The sequence below is a fragment of the Nanorana parkeri genome, unplaced genomic scaffold (genome assembly GCF_000935625.1).
Source record: "Nanorana parkeri isolate BGI_ZX_2015 unplaced genomic scaffold, ASM93562v1 scaffold707, whole genome shotgun sequence".
In the NCBI taxonomy this organism is placed as follows: Eukaryota; Metazoa; Chordata; class Amphibia; order Anura; family Dicroglossidae; genus Nanorana; species Nanorana parkeri.
The window spans coordinates 728,356-745,997 of NW_017306975.1; the positions used below are offsets into that span (position 1 = coordinate 728,356).

Consider the following 17,642-nt stretch of genomic DNA (forward strand, 5'->3'; position numbering starts at 1 on the left):
AGCACTCCGCCTGATGGCAGGCTGTCAACCTTGCGACCACCTTTACTCCTCTATGTTCTGAGTTGTGCATTGTTCACTGTTTTGTTTGTTCCTCATATATTTCTCCACCCTTCCCCGTGTGGAACGGGTTGCTGTCTATTTGTGGTTTATTTTTTATATCTGTTATTACATTTTGTACTTTGTGGGCATTGTTGGTAGAATAGTCTACTTACAGTTCTCTCATTCTGAGTTTTTACTCCTAATATAGATGTGCTAGCACAGTGGGGTGACAGTCTGCCCTTCTCTTCTTTTATCAGGTCTAAATCTCACTATACACGTTACATTCTGACCAATCATTGTACAATGAACTTTAAATTTACCAAAGCTATGTAATATGAGGACCTACCTAAAGTAACCAGTCAATCTGTATCCAATTAGGCAGGCCCCTACACTACAGAGTGATTGGTCGATCTAAATGAAAGTGTACAGACTGCACATTGTAATGTGTATAGTGACCTTTAGTGTACTGATGTGGGCAAACTGTCCCTTTCAGACTTTCACCTCTATGTTATTTGTGCAGTTAAAACCTTTTCACAGAACTCCAGGCAAATTACAAATTAACCCTTGCAGTGTGGGCTACCCCTGCACTGCAAGTGTTAAGTGCTCATTTTGGTCTAGGGCCTAAAATAAAAAGGATATACTCACTGAATCCTTGGACCCACGTCACTGCTAGACCGGTCCAGGGGGTCTAAGTACAGCCTTCAAAGCCAATGATGAGGAAATGTCGATCTAGTTAGCTGCTATGAAGAAACTAGCTTAAGCAGGGGTGTAGCAATCAGTGATGGATCCAGGGGGGGGGGGGGCAACAGGGCAATTGCCCCTCCCCGAGTATATTGCCCCTCCACCGCAAAGGCCGGGCCGCTGTTCTATACCTTGTCTGGAGGTCCAGCATTATGTTATAACACTGGCTGCGCCGACCAATCATGGCCGGAAAGCAGAGAGCTGCACTGAAGTCAGACAAATTAGGCAGCCACGTCAGCCCACGCTGGGACCTCGCGGCTGCCTAATTTATGTTAATGGAGAGCTGCCCAAGGCTGGCAGTAGCGGCAGTGGCAGGAGGAATGCACAAAGAGAGACCAGGTGAGAGGGAGAGAGCTGGGAGATCAGTGGACCCAGGTGGTGGTGGGACAGAGGTGGCACAGTGGCAGGGGGAGAGCTGGGGGGTCAGTGGACACAGAGGCGTTGGTGGGAGAGGAGAGGGATGGCCACAGTGGAAAGGGGGATGCAGGTCACTGGACACAGAGGAGGGGGTGGGAGAGGAGAGAGGTGGGCACAGTGGAAAAAAAATGGCCGGAGGAGGATCAGTGGACTCAGAGGCATCTTATTTTCTCTAAGTGCCCCATTGAAACTAGACTCTGGATCCGCCCCTGGTAGCGACGAACCTTGTTTGAAGACATTGAGGAAAAAATCTCCACAAAGAGAAAAAGGCAAGCAAAAATGAGTTGAAGCTGAAGAGCAGGCATCCAACCTTCTAACAACACTATCAAAAAACTGAGCCATAGGTATTCCATTTTCCATTCTGTGTACTCTGCAACATAACATTAAGGGGAGAGATGTGGCTACATAGGAAGAACATGTAACATTGCAAAGGAGAGAGAAAGATGGGACTGGGGATGGGGTACACACAAACCCCATTCTGTTCTGTTTGGAGCACGTCCTTACTTCAATATGAGCCCATACAAACAGAAGAAAAGTTGGCTGCATGTTGGATTCCGCTGGTACCACATCTTGTACCACATCCCTAATGCCCAAGCCAAGGTCTGCCCGCACTGACACATTTCACCCAATCACTGGCTTAGTCGTAGAGATCTCTACGACTAAGCCCATGATTGGGTGAAACAAGTCGGAAGGGGTGGACATTGGCTGGGACACCAGTGGTACAAGCTTCAATAAACTAGAAGCTGGACTGAGGAAGGGGTGCCACACAAATTAGCAGAGCAGAGGTGGGTGTTGTATAAGCCTTACGTGTGTAAAGCTAAATGTCAGCAGGAACACATCAGTACTGCTGACAGGAAGCAAAGAGTACACTTCTTTTTCTTATATACAGGATCCCTGTAGTCAGTTTAGTTATATAAAATTCCTACCTCAAGTGCCAGTATCTAACTGTTTTTATTAGTGCATATTTTAATGGAATATATGACCACTACATAGGTATTCTTATATACTTTTAATGACTGTTTGCAAAAGCGTACTGACATATCGAACACTGCAGAACAGCTAAATGTCATCTCATAAGCAACAATGTCATTTGTCATCTTATTTACACAGCAGAGATGAAGGCAATTAGAATTTAAATGCCTTCAATGAAAAATTGTGCTTTGTTGATTTGATATTTAAAGAGGCCCCGCACCAACCTAAAAGCGCAGAAAAATAATTTAAATATTTACTTGCAGTATTTTTACTTTCCATAAATTATTATTTTTTTATTTATTTGAAATGCGTCTTTTAACATGCTAGAACATTTGATTACTCCAGGAGAGTCAATTCCCTAGCACAGCCCTCTCTATCCTTGCATGTCATAGCCCTCTCCTCTTCTGGGAGTGTTTATTTACTCTCTGTGCTAGACCAGCTTCCCCACCCCTCCCGCCATAACCTTTTGAGGTAGCTGCCAGGAGAGGAGCACAGTGAAATACCATAGAGTGCCACAACTTTAATGACAGCTTTGTCATGACATCAGTCTGACATCACATCCAAGATGGAGGTGCCCAGTAGCAGTCTCGGGGCTTTTGGATGTCTACACAAGGGAGGCTTTTATAGGTAAATAGTATGCATAAAATATGGTAAATGCATTATATAATATTATGGATGGAAAGATTTTTGTTTAAATGAATGGTCTGTCAACAGAGCCTTTTTAACATGATCATCACACAATATAACATGTTATTTTAAGAAACATTAAAGACAGCCTTTTTGAAAGTGGAGCTCAAAGATATTTGGAAGTCATTTAAAGTCAATGTCTTTCTTCTGATCATTTTTTTAAGCTACTGGGAGTGAGCCGTTAGCAGGCAAACCTTGCCACAGTTTATTCACATAATGTCTAAATGTCTCACCAGCTCGCTCTGACCATTGGGTCTTCTCTTACAGAAGCTTTATAGATGGCTTTCTGTGTAGAAAATCTTTGTTTTGAAAGCACCGCTGACTAGGTCCATCCTGTGCAGCTTCCCTCTGCTACTTAGCATGGGCCACTTCAGGATTTCGCTTTGACCCCAATCAAGTCACAGCTTTTCTGGTAATTTAAATAGACTACAGCCTGTTTTCAGAGTTTTTGAAGATAAATAGCCAAGGAAGGAAGATTTGGACTAACTTGCGCAAAGAACTGTGTGGCTGAATACGAAAAAAAAACCTGAATGGTTTGGGAGCACCAGGTAGAGGGACCTTTAAGTAACACTGGTATCAAGAAATACCACAACTTTGCATCAGAGCTTCTTGGGGCAAATATTGCTGCTGGGATCAGGGTAACTGGAAAGTAAACACAAAGGGAGCGCCTTTCCTAGTGCAGATCAATTTATTTCAATAAGTACGAAGTGAAAAAGAGATAAAATGGTACTCACAAACATGAGTATTCCCCAGCCATCCTCCCATGTGGCTCCGTCCATTCCCTAGCGTTGGTCCCCACCATTACCCAGTATTCCAGTTCCATCTTTATTCCCTCCGTCCACATCATGTTTTTCACTTCACAATATAGTAATCGACGGATCTGGTCTCGGTATCAGCCCATGTGGCTACCCACTGGATTTTAATCTTTTCATATATATACCTATGCATGCCAATGCAACATATATTCACTGTTTTTATGTCCTTTTATATTCATATATATATAATTTAGATATATATATATATTTTTATATCTTTATTTATTACATCTTTTATCTTTAATGTATTTCCATCATCTCTCATGTTTTTAAACCCCTTATATGTATTTATACCTATATCAATCCTTATGCACACATAACATGACTGTTTGTGCTCACATCCATGTGGTAACCATCAGCTATGCAATACACCTTCCTCACACTCATCCTTTTCAGGGATCGAGTTTCTACAGTTTCTACAGTGTCCGTTTGATTCAGCACATGCAGTGCATTTACACTCTGCTGCTTGTAACAGCCGTTCCGGTTTTCGGGTGCCGTGATAGGTCGAGCGATGGCGACACCCAGTAGGCGGAGCCCGATCTTCTTTGGGTCCCCATTGGTTGGACACGGCGCATCTCTGCAGCACGGTCTTCCTGACTCCGGACATGGCAGTATCAGCAGTAGGCTTATGACGAGCCTATATGGCTCGCCCCTGATTGGCCACACGGACTTTATAGGTAGAGTGGAGGAGGACAACTAAATGTTCTGATGAAGGGGGCGTGCCCCGGAAACACGTCAACGACTTCACACACAGGAATTGTTTAGTGGATGTCTTACTGCATGTCAGCTCTTATTCCATGCCTGTGTAACTCATGTTTGTGAGTACCATTTTATCTCTTTTTCACTTCGTGCTTATTGAAATAAATTGATCTGCACTAGGAAAGGCGCTCCCTTTGTGTTTACTTTCCAGATTCTTAGCTTTCCCGGCTTCTTTGGGGCAGCATCCTGCAGTATGCCTGAGAAGATCTCCCAGTGAGGACTGATAGTTAGTGGCGCTTCATTGTTTTTACTGGGATCAGGGTAACTGTTTAAGAATCCAAAGGTTGAAACATTCTGATTAAAATGGATTAGTCAGCTTCGGGTGCACTTATATCTAATGGTACTGTATTTTAGTATAACCAATCAGCTGAAGATGGAAGAGTAGCTACAATGATGCAGAAAGCAACTGGAAAGTTTGTATTCACACAGATATTTATTAGACAAAATGGCTATGTGCAAGAGGGGACAGATTGTCTTTATCTAGCAAAATCAAAGCAAAGCAAAGCAACAGCCAGTTTTATTTATTAAATGGTACCAAAATGTGTTTCCTAAACAAGTAAGGCTTTGGGACTATAATTAAAGCAGAACTCTAGCTAAAATGTTTTTTTTGTCAAAGAGTTTAGGTTTTCATTGCTGCCTGTGTCCATATGACACAATTTTGGCCTGACATTCCCTAAGGCCATTTACTTAGCTTTTTTAAAACTTAAAATCCTATGAACAGTTTGTTCTAATGGTGTACAGGTCAGTGGTGTTTTATACAGCACTCAACTAACCCAAAGTATTAAACACATGGCACAGTAGACTAAGAGCCATACAAAAGAACACAAAACGGGAAGAGAGAAGACTTGACAGAGGAAGACTATTCAGGAGCTTTTACAAGTTCAAAAATACATTAATATAGGAGGAAGATTTTCTGATCAATGCTTTGGTAAAAATATGCTCAAATCATACGCAAACATAAAAATGAAACAGGAAAAATTACCATGAAAATTATGAAAAATCAACACATTTTTGTAGTTGATCAGCAATGTAAAAGTCTCTTTACGCTTAATGCTGGCATATACAATTTTAGGTTCTTGGATATAGTAGTGCTCCAAGCCTAGTTGTAGAAGGCCAGATACCATGAAAATAATGGAAAGAGTATCATATTTAGAGGAAAAATGGCAAACATTGGAAGGTTGCCTGTGGAAAATTGTTCATGTTGTAGAGGCATTATCTTGGAATGTGCATTTCTTCTCCTCCCACACTACTTGTGTTTTCAGCTATCAAGTTCAATGTTTCATCCTGGTACTACCTCTTCCATTTCGATACTGTCACTTATCCTCTGATTGTCTTGTGTTTTCAAAGAAGTCAATTAATTTGGCAAAGTCTAATTCATTTAGGGAAGGGCTATCAATGCTGATTTTTAGAGCATCACTGACGTCACCTTCAACTGTACCTTCCAGGTGACATTTTTTCCACAGCTCCTTGGCACGATTTATCTTTTCAAAAACAGTCGTTCCAAGTGGCATGACTAAGGACACAGCTGCCAAAACAGTGAAGTCTGGAAACAACTCATGCATCTCAGAGTTGTTGTGGACTAGCTTTATACAAAGATCTCGAAATGTCAGGTGATTGAGGCTGAACACAATACGCTTGAAGAGGGCAAAGTCATTTAACGCTCGTTCTGGAACCAGCACATTTGAAAAATTCTGCAGGAGATGTCTAAGCTCAATCTCCCCATAAACACCAATATCATCCAGGGAGGAAGGGTAACACTTTGGGTTAAAAATAATTGAAAGGGAGCTTATCACCTTAAGAACATTGCCAGGGAAGCGATCCAGGAGGCTCTTGCAGACACTGTCAAGACAGGCTTCTTTTATGAGCTCAAAACCTTTCAAATGAACTTTGGAACAGTCAACTAATTCTACTCCTTTGTAGTAGAACCTGCTTCCATTGTCATCATCGGGATGCTCATTCAGTTCATTAAGGAACTCTTGAAAATTCTGGCCATTAGTGGACTTTTGTGCCTGCAGGGTGGCCTGTGAGGCTAATACTATTGGATTTACCATTGATATATCTAGCTCCTCAATTTGGAAAAACTGGTTAAGTTTTTGGAAGATGGGTAGAATGTCCAGAAGGAGCTTAGTAAAAGCCACAAACCAGAATGTTTTCAGCTCTAAGCATAATCCATTAGCTATAGGTGATTTTGCTGATTCATTTTCAAGTAAAAGAACTAAAGTTGGCCATGAAGAGTCAATGGTTTCAACAGCCGACAATATAGCTGTCCAGTGAATTGTTTCTGGACAATTTAAGTCTATGCCACAAGCAATGATAACATTACGTAACTCTTGAAAACTAGGAGCATCTCCAGTTTTATTGCCATACAGTCTATACACTGCATCCATGACACTCTCATATTTCCTACCATAATCAACGCTGACAAAATTTTCAGTTGGAAGCAATGATCTTCTGTGTGAAATGCAATGAAGTTCTGTCAGAAGTGGGCAAAGGGTCTTTAGTTTCTCTCCAACACCATTCTGCCTGTCTGTTATCAGTGAAGAGCCATCAGAGCTAAACCAAGCCACTTTCTTAAGAGAAATCTGAAAGTCACTTAATATCTCAACTACTTTTTCAACAACAGGTTTTGCTTCCCCTGAACATAACTTAAATCTGCCCAGGAATGTGATGTATAGTTTTCCATCACATGGCGTAATAGATGTTGTGAACACTACAAGACTGTGATGTTCTGTTATATCCACGGTCTCATCAAACACCAATCCAATGAAAGGGGATTCTTTCAATCTGCTCCGATCTTCATTATGTAGTACTTTAACAATGGCTGCCTGAATTGATCAAACACAAGATTATATCAATCCTTTTTTTTATCACACAGATATAAAATATATTATCAGTAACCCCAAAAGAATTTTGTAATTAGAAAATATAGGCAACATTAAATGTATTTCTAGATGGTACAGGATGATAAGGGATATAAGTTTTTGAGCAGTCTGAAAAATCCCATGATTTTCAATGGCCCTGATTCACATCTGATCAGAAAAACGCAGAAAAGGTACCCGAGCTTCCTTGGGCAGCTTTTTTTGCCCCATAGACTTCATTGGAAATGCCCACAAACGCGCGACAGAAGAATGTTGCACATTTTCGTGAGCGTTTTTGCACGTTTATAGGAAGATTCTTCCATTGCGTACAATGTTTTATGAGCAGCCAATCAAAATGCGTGGTTTCAAGTACGTGTTAAGATGTGCATACAAATGTGCACAACGCCATAAACACGCAAATAACGGCATGCTGGTAACGCACGTACAAACACGCAGAAATTGTGCCACCTAGGTGTGAATCAGGCCTTATAGATTAGGGTTAAGAAAAATGATGAAAGAAATATATATTGCAAACTCTTATGTATAAACTAGGTTTAAGGATATCACATTTTTTAAATGTATTGCTATATACTGGACTAATAAGAAGTAAAGTTTACAGACATTGTTAATATGATAATAAAGTTGAAAGTGTTTTAAGCTATTTCAAATGCAAATTAAATCACTTACAATAGATACTGCTTCTTGATGTTTAAAAGTTTTAATTTCCTGTAGAATAAGCTGGTCCCCTGAGCATTGGCCTTGATATCCTGATTTAGGGTGGACCCTTTGCCTTGTAGGGTCCTTTGGAGCCACGCTTGTGTGTGCTAGTAGGATGTGCGTGTCTCCACAAAGGCAGCAAGGCAAGCCACTACTCTGTCCTCTGCTCCCCACTTGTCTCTTCTCCAAGTTAGTAGATTAACAGCTGTTGGAGACTTTGCTGCCCTTTAAGATCTTGTGTTAGACAGGAAATTCAGGGAAGCCAAACTTGGGCATAATGTTAAAACAATACCTTGCTAGACAATGTATATTTGTTTGATATGGATTTATAGTTGAAAACATTTTGAGCGTTTAATACTACTTTACAGATCATTTGACACTAAGGAGTTTTCAAGAACCTATCACCTACACACATAGAACCTAAAATTTAATTTTTTTAGACTAAACCTAAATCTATTAATCTGCCAAGTCCCAGTAACATAGTTGACTTCTCACTGCCTAAGCCAGATACAGAAGCACAACCAGCCCTAGTGGCTTTAGGTAAAAGCTATCCATGCCAGTTTTAGTTAACCGAATTACAGTGTGAAACCGGAACAAAGGGATAACATTTCATTAAGAGGTTATGCCAACTTAGCTAGGAAACAACCATCAGACACTAGATATTGGCACCTACTGTATGTGTTGGGCCATGCACTAAACCAGCATCTAATGTTTACAATCGGATTAATATGATTAAAGGAGAACTATGAGGTGAGTGCTTTTCACTCACCTCATAGTTCTAGCCGACCTGTGATAATGAGACTGTCACAGGTCGGCTCAGTAGATCGGGAAGTGAGCGAACACATACCGGCGTTCACTCACCTCTCGATCCTGTCACAGCCCTCTGCCGTGACAGGGGAGGGACTGGATTCCCCCCTCCCTGCCAGCGCTGACTGGCGGATCGGACGGGGGAGGGGGCGGGTACAGCTGACTCTGCCTCTAGATAGGCAGAGCCAGCTGTCACTCACGCAGCTGGGCGGATCCAGACATAATTGTCGGGATCCGCTTCAGCTGCGGCGTCTTAGTATACCGCAAGCAGCAGCTCGCGGTATACTGTGGTGTCTCAGTATACCGCGAACCGAAGCTCGCGGTATACTGAGCTTAGGGTGACGGGAGGACGCTCGTTTGTGTCCTCCCGTTACCCTAAGGAGAACTATGGGGAAAAGCCTTAAGCCTATAGTTCTCCTTTAATATAGACTACAAAAATTGATGCAAGCTTGCTTGATATAATTCTGTTTGAAAACCTGCATCATTATATAATTTGGGTCCCTCTGCAACTATACTAGCTTTAGCCCTTGATTTTCAAAAACATTTGCCTAATTTTTATTTTTTTTGCAGCTCACAAATTATCATTCTACTTGACCTATTAACTGTCACCAAGGCAGCAAAAGAAGCTTGGATCTTCTCTCCCTCTCCTTGCTGCCTGTTGTTACTGGGCATGCAAATCTCCACCCGGCTGCCAGAATTAACTGGGCTCTGACAATGCCTCGTGGCATTTGTACAATTCCATTTAATTCCGGTGGAAGCACTTTTGCTAGAGAAGGACTGCATGCCTGCTTGGAAGAACAGGAATCGTGCCATAGCTTGCGGTGACTCCAGGAGCTGGACAGTGATTAATTAATAGCTCTGGCCATTCGGAGTACATTTATTCCTCTCTCCTATGAAGGGCAAAAAAACTAAACCCAGTGACCTTTGAATTTGCCCTTCATATTTATTATATTCTGCTGTCGTTCAAACAGCATATCTTGCGTAAATGTTATAAATGAGAGAGTACTTCTACACAAACAGAAAGCCTGTGATAAAAAAAATTATTATCAGGGACACTTAAAGGGAAATTCCAGTATATATGATGTTACATTTAAATAGTGATGTTTGAATAAGAAGGATCACCAGTTCATCAATTTTTGATTCATCTGGTACATGTGCCTGATCTGTGCAGAATAATGCTATTATGAAATCCGGAAAATCATGGTTCATGTATGATTCTCTGCAGACAGGGTAAATCTTCATGTAAATTTTTGAAAGAATCAAAACATTTGTCATTCTAAAATTCACATGACTTTCAAACTGATACACTCATCAGAAGTTTCAAAAATACAACCACCAATAATAGTAGCCACTGCTCCAAGCTCGCTCCCGTGATAGACTACAATCTCAATACAAATTAGTAAACAAAACGTGAGGTTGTAGTCCATCGCAGGAGCAAGCTCGGAGCAGTGGCTACTTTGCAACATGCACAGGGACCATGGGGAACAAAGGTAGCCACCCTCCAGAAGGAAGGACAGTGTCAGAGAGAATTCAGAGATGATTTGAGGATCTAAAGCCAAGTGATACACAAATAAGATACATGTTAATACTTAAGGTGCTTGAATGTGTTTTTAAGATTTAACTCCTGAGTTTGGTGTCACTGGTTTGATTGAGTTTGGTTTGGTGTCAACCACTGGCAGTCAAAATGCACAACAATGACATTGAATGAAAAATATAAGAATCTAGGAGTTATTGAAACCTCCTTTTTAAGAAGTTCAAGGAAATTTAGATACATCCCTCAGTAAAGTTAATATTTGTTGACCATTAATTAGTCTACATTTCCAAAGTCTCCATTTTCCATGTTATAGACTCTCACACCTTATACGACCAAAATATGGATTAAAGTGTTCTTAACCCTTGCAGTGGGGCTACCCCCGCACTGCAAGGGTTAAGTGCTCATTTTTGTCTAGGTGCTAAAAAAAGTTATACTTACCTGAACCGTGGACATGGCAGCCTGCTTCTCCAGTCACTGACGTCTCCTACACTGCAAGATTGAAATGTTTCTCAGCATCCTCACCTTTATAGTCTGTGCATAGAACATGATGATTTACGGGGCCTTAGACCGTTGCAGGAGAGGGGGAGAGAGGCTCCAGGGACCGATCTCTGAGAATCAGTTGAGTATAACCTTTTTTATTTAGACATAGCTTTTCTACAGACTGAATTTATCAATTTCCAGGGATCAGCAACAACAGCCTTCTACACTGTTAGTTCAATGTAGACAGACTGCTTCCTGACAATTTGAGCATACCAACTGGCTACTAATAAGCACAGGCTGACAGCTAAGCTTTAATATAGATGACTACAATGGCAATGTTCATAAAAATGACTGCCTTTCCACCAAGGGCATTGCTGACTTGGGACACCTCAGACAGGTTCAATAATGAAAAATTGTGTTGTGTTGAGCATCACAACAAACAGTTGGTGTGATGAAAGCATGGTTACACAATATATGATGTTCTAATATTGTGATAAGTGATTATAATGGAAAGTTGATATTTCTCTCAGTAGGACAGCACACTGAATACTCTACACTGCCTCTGTATTTTACATTTTATTCATAAAATGCATAGCACAGTCTGGAGTCTGGGGAAAACACTGGGACAGTAGGAGAGCCATGTCACAAGACTCATCCTTTTCCTCCCCAGTCTTTAAAGAGCATCAATCCAAGGGTGAGTTGGAATGAGAAACTTTCTCTAGTTAAATATGAGCAATATTTGGGCCTGGTGGCTAAGGTCTGGCAGCTCTTCACAAAACGGGGGTCCCTCCAAAGGGAGCGGACACCCAGAATGAGAAATCCACATGAATGAAGACTAAAAAAGAGCAGTAATTGTCTCAAGATTTAAAAATAAACCAAAATAAACTTTTATTGGCTTTAGAAAAGAGCGACAAGAAGATATGCACAGTCAATGCATTTCAGGGGTCAGGAATCCCCCTTCATTAAGGCTTAAGCAATGGACAACAGGACACTGATGGGCTCTATACGTACAGTCCCTGCAGACAATCCTATTTCTCAGCCAGGAGTGAAAATTCCTGGTGTGAAAAAGTCTTAACCAGCAGTTCAGCATTTGTACAAGTAAAGTATGGGTAAGTGAGTCAATAAGAGCACCAAATGTTTATTTTAAGAGTTCAAAATCCTTTATTAATACCACAAGTACTAAAGGAAAACAAATGGCAGCCAAACGTTACCCTTCAGTAAGGCTACAAAAGATACATTGAGAATAATAAATATAGGAAAGATAAAATTAGCTGAATGTTTACATGTTTATATGTCCTTTTTTTGTTATACAGGTTTTTTTATCCAGGAGCTGATGCATTGAGTCCATTTATGCTTTTGCTACATTGTCTAAGGTATGTGTGCTTTATTTTTCATCTATTCATATTATGACTTCTTGGCTGGATTTGGAATATACCGCAGAATTCGAATATTTTAGAATCCATGTTTTATATATTTTGTAATACTGAGATTTAATTAGATTGGTTATACAGTTCTTAAAATACCTTGTATTGTCAGTTTACCTCTTTATGACGCTTCATACCTGCAATAAGTATTCCATGCCTGTTTATTATTTTTTTTATTCTGCATATCAAGATTATAATGCAGGTATTTTTAAGGCAACACCAGATTTTTTTTTAGCTATTTTTAATATTTAAACACTGGGATAGATTCTATATAGCTCAACGCTCTGTACAGCCCAATTTTTCATTGTTTTCTCCTTGTTACAAAATTTGAACTGCTTTGATGGTTAATCGTTTCGACTGCTATATTACTGTTGACTGTTAGCCCCCCCCCACCCCTCTTGAAGCTTGATTTTGGCAGTGTTTTTTTTCAATTCAATATTGTGTTACAGTATTTAGTTTCAGTATGTTTTGTATTAACCAAGAGGTCACAGCCCACTTTTTTCCACCCTAGGTGCAATACTGACCCATTGTACCCCTATTTGTCCATAACTGAATATTAGGTTTGATTTGCAAAAATTGATCTTTACACTATCCAGTGGGCACTTTGCTAGATTTTTACTAATTTCTTTACAAACGATTATTATTGTTCTCTTCCTTTTGTTTTATGTTCTCTGTATTCATTATGCTTAATTCATGTATCATTTGTAGCCCTATTAAAGGGGAATTTTTGCCCCCAAAACACGTGAGATGCGTTTTGTTTTCCTGTAGCACTTATAGTATAGTATTATTAAAGGATTCTTGGACTCTAGAGATAATTGTTTGGCGCTCTTTTTAGCTCACTTACGCAGGAATGTCTCAATTTGGGTAGCCTGTTTGACATGGCTTTATGAAGAACTGCCAAAGTTAAGCTATTAGGCTCAGCCAAAGACATTTGATGGGTTAAAGATCAAAGTCCAGTGCTTCAACTCTACCTCTACTTCGACAATAAAAAGTATTGGGCTGTGTTTCTTTAGCTACCCCAAGCAAGCAAAGTGAAAAGCACATTTCTAAAAGCAGACTGTTGGCACAGTGTTAAAATCAAGAGCAACTATGAACTATTATATGGTATAATTTTACTGGTTAATTGATTTAAGCTGATCATACATAGAGAGTTTTTTTTTCCTTATTCAGCACCACATGCTGAACGATAAAAAAAAACTAAACAACCTACAGTACATGGGGAATCTCCCTGCCGACTATGGCACCCGCCGCTGTCAGTATACACTGACAGTGACTTCAATGTTTGGCCGACAACTTTTGGCTGAAATTCGAGGAGTATATGGCCAGCTTAAGCAGCTATTAACAATTCAATCCTACCACAAAGCCACCAATCAGACTCAAACCTACCCTGGTAAATGTCAGATGAACAAACGTCTGAATCTGTGTGATTCTGGGACAATGTAGAACAGATTTTACTTGAGACAAAAAAATGTACATCTATACCCTTATAATCACATTGAGCATATAGCTGTGTACCTTATAATTAGGGTCCAACTGCCATGTATCTGTCTCTCCAAAATCCCTATTTACATCCAAAACGTAGACTAAAACCCTTATGCCTGCCTTGAATTATGCACTTATGTTACCAGGAAATTCTGGTGAAGGCTATTAGGCTGCTGAGCCACCCATACATCACTTTCCTGTTACATAGTCAGGTTGAAAAAAGACACATGTCCATTAAGTTCAACCTATAGAGATATAAAAAATAGAAAAGCCTAAACAGAACGCTATGCCCACAGTTAGCCACTGTTGATCCAGAGGAAGGCAAAAATAACCCCCTATAAACCATTGTTCAATTTGCTCCAACAAGGGAAAAGCAATTCCTTTCTGATCCCATAAGGCAATCAGATATTCCCTGGATCAACAATCTCTGATGCTTAATATTTTTTTTAAACAGTTAACTGAGCTAGCCAGAACTAGCTCCTGGAGGAGTCTGTCCACATTTTCACAGTGCTAACTGTGAAGAATACTTTCCATATGCAAAGATTAAACCTCTTTTCCTCCAGACGCAAAGAGTGCCCCCTTGTCCTTTACTGTGACCTTAAAGTGAATAATTTGGCACCAAGCTCACTATATGGACCATTTATGTATTTATACATGGTAAACATGTCCCTCCTTAATCACCTCTTCTCCAGAGAGAACAAGTTCAGTGCAGCTAATCTTTCATCATAGCTGAGCTCCTCCATGCCTCTTATGAGTTTAGTTGCCCTTCGCTGCACTTTCTACAGTTCCACAACATCCTTTTTGTGAACTGGTCCCCAAAACTGAACTGCATATTCCAGAAGAGGTCTTACTAATGCTTTGTACAGGGGCAGGATTATGTCTCTATCTCTGAAGTCTATACCCCTTATAATACAAGAAAGTATTTTGCTTAAGTTAAGTGTTTTTATTTTTCCAGTATGTGAATGTTGTTTACAACTTAAGTTGAATGAAATCATATTATGGTCCCTGCTTCCCTGATGTTCTTTTATATGAATATTAGATTACCAGATTCAGCAGAGCATCATTTCTATTCTGGGTTTCTACAAACTGTACCATAAAATTGTCATGTAATAAGTTTATAAATGTCCGCCCCTTTACTGTTCCAGCAGTGCTATTATGCCAGTCAATGTCAGGATAGTTAAAATACAACTGTCCCCGCCCTTGCAGCCCTTTCTATCTGTTTAATGAGCTGAAACTCTATCTTTTCATTAACGCTGGGGGGCCTGTAGCAAACTCCAACAATTACTTTTGCGTTATGCATACCAGTATACAACTCCACCCATAACACCTCAGCACCCTTACACTCACCATTACTAAAGTCCTCTTTCACACTCTCTTTTAGATCACTACTCACATAGACAAACCCTGCCACCTTTTCGTGTTAACCGGTCTCTCCAAAAGAGAGCATAGCCAGGAATATTAACAGCCCAATCATGTGAAGAACCAAGCCAAGATTCATCAATACCAATTATATCATAGTTCTCCTCATGCACCAAAGCTTCCAATTCTCCCATTTTGCTGTGCAGACTTCTGGTATTGGCGAACAAACAATTCAAGCCATTTTTACATTTGTCACTTGTAATAGCCGTATATTTTGTTGTAGTACAACTAGTACTATAATCTTCAATGTTTGTTTGTTTCCTGTGTCCTGCAGACAGCAAAAAAACAAAACACAACAGCCCCTATGATCACAGGGCACATTGGCCAGCAGTGGAGGCATGTACAGGGGGAGAAAATGACAGAGCTGATTAATCCATACAGCAACACTGTCCTGGAGCACAGGGGAAGGTGTGCAAAGAGCAGTCGTTTAAATTAGATCAGTTTGCTTTAGCAATGCAGGTTACATCAGCATGAACCCTTGTGTGGTTCTGCTGCAGATCAAAGACGTAAAAGGTGACTGAACTGGCTGCTACTTCAATTCTAGAATGTCAGGATTGCCATCCCATCAAAAGGAATGACATGCAAGCTGGATTTCAGGGTCACCAGGTATGCTATAGTAGAAATAGTGGCCACATAGAGAAATAACAGCAATTTGAAGATCTGTGTGCTTGTTTTATAACATATGTATTTTAGATTAAGATACACTTTAAGCTTAATGTAATACTACACCTGTATCAACTATTATCTTATTACCCCAGGAACAGTCTTCTGAGGTATTGAGTATTAAACTGGCCTATTACATCCCAATTAATGCAAAATATGTGCTTTTTTTTAAATATTATAAAAGATAATTGAGCCATTCAGGAGTTCAGAGCTAAGAGATAAGGAGCTTCTTAAAGTGCAAGTGCATGCAAACAGCTAATTACAAAATCAAAATTCACATGTCAAACTGTTCCAACTGCCAATAGATTTGTCATTCTATTTATTTAGTCTTCTGATTCACACAGCTCTGTCAATTGCATGGCCTGCAGATGACAACCATTATTTTTGGTTCGGTTTGACAAACCATTCATGCCAATTCTCCACCTCCAGCCTATTCATAAGACAATGAATCTGCATTGTAGCGTCAATTAAATGTCTAATGCGTAGGCAGATGACACAGAAAACACAGAACTAGTGGAGTCATCTTTCTGGCTATGCAATGTGCGAGAGCTGTCACCCACAAGGGGCTGGACCGAATTACAAATCATTGGGAAGGTAAAACCATTCATATATGTGCATTTCAATTATGTATTTAGCCATGTGTCTGGACTTCATCTTTACTTTCATTGCTATATGCTGAATGTTTCAGACATATTAGGAAATATTCACAATAGACTACATATTCTCCAAACAAAAGGTCTTTTACCGCTTGTACACCACATCTGTAGTTTGACTAAATAGGGGAAAAAACTGCATTTTGGTGGATCTTGATTTGAGCAAGGACAGAGGAGAGCAAGGACAGGAGAGATTTGTTACCACCCAATATTCTTAGTGCAGTTGGGTTGACAAACTAACGCAGCACAAGTTGTTGACCTAACAAAATGAATGCTTACTTTGTAAAGTTAATGCTGGCAAATAAGGTAAACCTGTCTTCAGTTTGAACATCCAATCTTGTGTGTGGGATATTAAAAAACTGTTTCCTTCTTCTAGGGCTTGATTGGGTATTCAACACAGCTTCACCGTATTTACTAACATTCACTTTGCTGAACAGCCTCTTTTTCTTTTCACTAAAGTAAAATCAACCCCACAGTGTTGTGTAAAATCAGCCCCATAACACGAAGAAATTGTTATAATACACATTATTGTATTTATAGCAATAACTCCTGCAGTATACATTTTCGGTCACTAGATGACAGTGTTTATAAGTTCTGTTATATGCTCTGTTGTATTGAAAAAGGTAGATAAAGCTGTGGCTTCCTTACTGTTTTTAGCCAAGCCATGAGCAGCATGCATATCAGACTGTGTGCTTGTGTTTCTCTGTGAGGCTGTGCAAGAAGTTCCAACAGAAATATCTTATCAAACAAGGGTTGGCAGGAAGATCAAAGTGTATCTAAACACCAAAACCACAATAGAATATATTGCAGTTTACCAGTCTTTAGATGTGGTGGTCGCATTAGTTTTAATTTTTGAGGCTAACAACATTTTTAGCAAGTGCTGAAAATACTGGTTGATCTTGCCAGAAATGAAGTATCCCTGTGACTTTTTGAGAGCTGAAAAGAAAGTACAAAGGAACGCATCTTTGTTGTGTAATGTGTAAGCGGCCTCCTGACAATGGGAGTATAGGCATGGTACTAGGTGTGTAAACATGCATGATCACTAGGTGTGTAAACATGCATGATCACTAGGTGTGTAAACTTGCAGGATCACTAGGTGTGTAAACCTGCAGGATCACTAGTTGTGTAAACTTGCAGGATCACTAGGTGTGTAAACTTGCAGGATCACTAGGTGT

The 17,642-nt window shown here is 40.0% G+C and overlaps 2 protein-coding genes across 3 annotated transcripts in view; both read right to left on the bottom strand.

Annotated features, from left to right (window-relative positions):
• The window catches only part of ZNF385C (zinc finger protein 385C), a 157,890-nt gene that overhangs the window by 71,653 nt on the left and 68,595 nt on the right, over positions 1-17,642 (bottom strand). The gene's annotated exons all lie outside the window — the stretch shown is intronic.
• LOC108792992 (zinc finger protein 862-like) overlaps positions 5,713-17,642 on the bottom strand; it is a 29,398-nt gene continuing 17,468 nt past the window's right edge. Inside the window, exon 3 of the mRNA XM_018563892.1 lies at positions 5,713-7,255. Within this exon, the coding sequence (XP_018419394.1) occupies positions 5,744-7,255 (1,512 nt within the window). The 3' untranslated portion in view covers positions 5,713-5,743. The remainder of the gene's footprint in view (positions 7,256-17,642) is intronic.